Source organism: Thalia democratica, unplaced genomic scaffold (assembly GCF_965202585.1).
Source record: "Thalia democratica unplaced genomic scaffold, ktThaDemo2.hap1.1 HAP1_SCAFFOLD_1112, whole genome shotgun sequence".
Taxonomy (NCBI): Eukaryota; Metazoa; Chordata; class Thaliacea; order Salpida; family Salpidae; genus Thalia; species Thalia democratica.
The window spans coordinates 2811-6836 of NW_028140028.1; the positions used below are offsets into that span (position 1 = coordinate 2811).

General features: G+C 27.4%; 1 protein-coding gene across 1 annotated transcript; it reads left to right on the top strand.

Annotated features, from left to right (window-relative positions):
* Nucleotides 1-1064: 1064 nt before the first annotated feature.
* Nucleotides 1065-3266, top strand: LOC145847809 (nucleic acid dioxygenase ALKBH1-like; the record flags this gene model as incomplete). Its single annotated transcript, XM_082953728.1, has 2 exons — nt 1065-1164; nt 2995-3266. Coding segments are annotated over 2 exons (263 nt in total), but the record flags the coding sequence as incomplete, so codon positions are not given.
* Nucleotides 3267-4026: the final 760 nt, after the last annotated feature.

The following is a 4026-nucleotide window of genomic DNA, read 5'->3' on the forward strand; positions in this document are numbered from 1 at the left end:
ATAAAGCTTTAACGCCCTAAATGTTATAATTTGGATGTTTTTAATTCGTTCAATTATTTTACGACACTAAAAATGCTAAAGAGTACATATATGTCAAAATTATCTCTCAGGAGTGCAAAATTAGGCATAAATTAATATTAAAAGCTAAGACAGCAGAGTCATTTCAAGCTGAAACAAAAGCAAGTTTTTTCGCACATAAGTATACGTTTCTGTAGATTTGCAGAAGCCTACCAAGCTACGTCCCTGGTACAGTGCACTGCGTTGCTTTAAACAGTTCAGTATTGAATAAAGTTATGTTTCAAATACTAATGTTTGCCAAATAAAGACCATGTAAAGCTTTTGTTTCAACTATTAACATTTTGTTTAAAAAAAAAATTCATAACCGCTGGTCGTACAAATTTTCAATTAGCTGCGCACCGAGAATGTTAATAATAATTTTATTTGATTAAATTTATTACAATTTAGTACATAATTTTTGCTACTAATATTTCATCATAGTTTAGCTGTTTTTGTTTATTTCTGATATGCTAAAACCAGTAAAAAAGATTATGCTAGATCTTGGAATACATGAACAATATTTAGAAACTCCTAGCATACAAGACAGTTTTGTTTGAAAATTCTACTTATTGCTTTGTTATTGGTTTGTGTGAATGTATGTGTTTGAGCTCTTACAAAAATTGTTCGATGGAGATGTGTGACAAAATGTAAACTGACAACTTTAATGAATGTTGCAAACACACAGTATCAGAAAACATCATTAGTAATTTTGTATACAACCTTTTAACATGTTATATTGCAAATTATTTATATTAAAGACACTAACTTTGCTAGCAATTTGTACTTCTAAAAATTAGCAAAAAATTTTTGAAAAATGTCATTGAAAAAAAGTATATTTAGCAACGTAGTTTTACAAGTAATAAAAATATTAAAACTTTAAAAACATTTTTAACATTATTAACATCTGCGTATTATTTCACAAATAAAAGCTTGTTTCACGGATTAGATAAGGTTAATTTATTTTACAAATAATAAAAAGGTCAAACGAAAATATTATTATTTTTCAGGTCGCACCAAACAAACTGCTCCGACGGCGCTGCTGATCAGAAGCGGTGACGTGGTAGTTATGACGTCAGAAAGCAGGCTGGCCTACCACGCCGTTCCCAGGTAAAATTATAAATTGTTTTGAGTGATTAATTTTTTTGTTTTGCTTAGTTAGTTGTTTACGAAGAAGTATAAAAAAATCCATGCGTCTGCAAATGATGTTAGACGGTCGAGTATTGAACTTTAATGGATGTTTAGTAACAGCTTTAGTAATTTGTTTCGTCTTATCATGTTAAAACTTACTTACATAGGGTCTTCTAAAAATTTAACATTTGATTACAAGTTAGAAAATCTTTAGAAAGTTAAAGTATAAGTTTCATAAAAAAATCTATTTAAATTGAAAACTTAAATGCTAAAAAAAAATTCTTACATGAATAAATTTGTAAAATATTTCTACATACACACAACACACGTGTATAATTTTTTATATAGTATGTTCTGTAGTTTTTCTGTAAAATAACTACAACTAAGGAATGTTATACTTTTAAACTAAATAAATTACAGGTATAGTTGAACCATTTAAATTTACATTATGAGTTGTAAGTAAACTTATAAACATAATAATGAAATTTAAGAACATCTAAAACTTATAAGCATTTAAAAAATCAATGAATATTTTTTAGGACTAAGAGAATAACTTAAAATATTTTTTTTTGTTTACCTTGAATAAGATGTCACATTTTAGTGAATCGTTATGGTAACCACCCAAACTATTTTTTCAAAAGGCCTCCTTTAAAGAGGTTAAAAAAGCTATGGCCCCCTCCAACAAGATTTCTAAAAAAACTACCATCAAAAACTATTTAAAGATTTATATTTTTTGCTTTTCATTATCAACTCCAGAGTATCTAGTGTAGGTTTCAAATTATAACCACACGGCCCCCTAAATTTGTGTAATGGCTCCCAAGTGGGCCAATTGGCCAACTTTGGTAAACCTTGGTATACATTATAAGAAAACAATTGTAATGATGTAATGTAATGTTTTATTGAACCTTAAATACAGGGTTGCCACTTTACCTGGAAAAACCTGAAATTTGACAATTTAGGCAAAAATAAACTGGAAAACCTGGAATTTTGAAAAAAAAACCTGGAAAAACCTAGAATTTTTAATAATTTTAACATTTTCAGTAGTAAAATTTCGATTTGACCCAAAAAATCTATCATATAAATAAGATATTTTTGTCATCATCAAAACATTTTTTTATTAAAAAACACATTTAAAGTAACTTTACAGTATATTTTAAATGTTTTTATACTATTTAACACAGTATCTTATATAGAAATTAACTTAAAAGTAAAAATAGACCCAAAAATGTGTACTTTTAAAAACCTGGAAAAAATTTGGAAAACCTGGAAAAAAATTTGAAAAAACGAGTGGCAACCCTGAGTAAATATATTAAAGACATTTAAACTTTTAACGAGTAAATGTTCAAATGCGGTTTGTATATAGAAAAGTAAAAATATAACTAATGAATAAATGTTGAAACATTTTATCAACTTATTCAGTGTTTAACCAATCAATTATTATGTTGAACTAGTATTTAGTTATAACAAAAAAAATAACCAGTTTTAACTTATAATTAATATATTTAATTGACATTTAATTGTATTAAACATATTTAAATGAAATTTACTCAAAAAAATATATCCAGCCAATGTTTGTTATATGCAATAAAATTAGTCTACTAATTTGTTTTTAATAATATACAATAAACATAACTAACTGATTTGTGGTTTTTAATTTATAAAGAGTATATTTAACCAACATTTAATGAGTATGCTAATTTAATATATTACTTAAAATGAATTTATTTAACTGATAATAAGTTTAAAAATTTTTAAAAATTTATATTCAACAAATTATATATGTAGTATATATATTTTTATTTTCAACAGAATTTTGCATCCTGACGAGACACCACTTCATAAACAATCTGAAAAACCTGAATCTGACCCAACATCTGAAATTCGGGAGGCTGCAGCTGAAAATCAGGAGTGTTTGGTGAGAAGCTACCTTTCAACTTCCAGGATAAACATGAACGTCAGACAACTGAGATGAGTTGTACGTCTTGTGAAGTGTTTCGCATCTTTAATATTCGGGAAGGATTTGTTCTGCTGTGTGATAAATTTGCTCTTTCTACTCGTTTTAAATAAAATCTGCTACAGTACATTCCGTATCTTTTAAGTAAAATCTTGAAGTACCATCTACGCTTATCAAGTGATTTTTTCAACTGGGTTGCCAAAAAACCTGTGAACACCTGGAATTTTAAACAATTTTTACATGTTAAATTATGAAGTTAGCATTAGATAAGAAAATGTATTAACAATATTTTTTTTAAGCAGTTGAAGTAGCATTACAGTATCTATGCAATATTTTGTTACCATTTAAGACAGTTTTTTACCTTAAATATAGCTTACGGACAAAGAAACTTATACTTTTAAAACCTAAATAAAATTCAGAAAACGTAAAAAGAATTCAAAAGACCTTTGGTAACCCTCTTAAAAGTTAAGGAGAAATTGTAACGATATAACAAAATTACAGTAACCTGAAATAAACTAAGCGATTTTGACCCGGGTTCAAAGTGCTTATTTATACAGCAGGTGCGTAGTTTAAGAAAACCGTTTTTAAAATCAATGTTCTACGGGCTCGGGTGCGAATGTAAATTTAAAATTAACACTTTTCATACGTCGTGATGAAGATATAAACATAACAGTTTCTAAAAACTGGTAGTAAAATAAGGTACAATAAGCAGTCGAACATTTCTGACATTGAAATTAAATATTAATAAATGTAGCTTTAGCCAAAATAAATCAGAGAAAAAGGTCGGAAAAGTCGCTTAATCTTAAACAAGCACTTCAAATTTTCCTGCTTTTATGTGAAAACTAAATATATTAGAACTGGTATAAGTGTCGTCAGTAGCTTGCAGT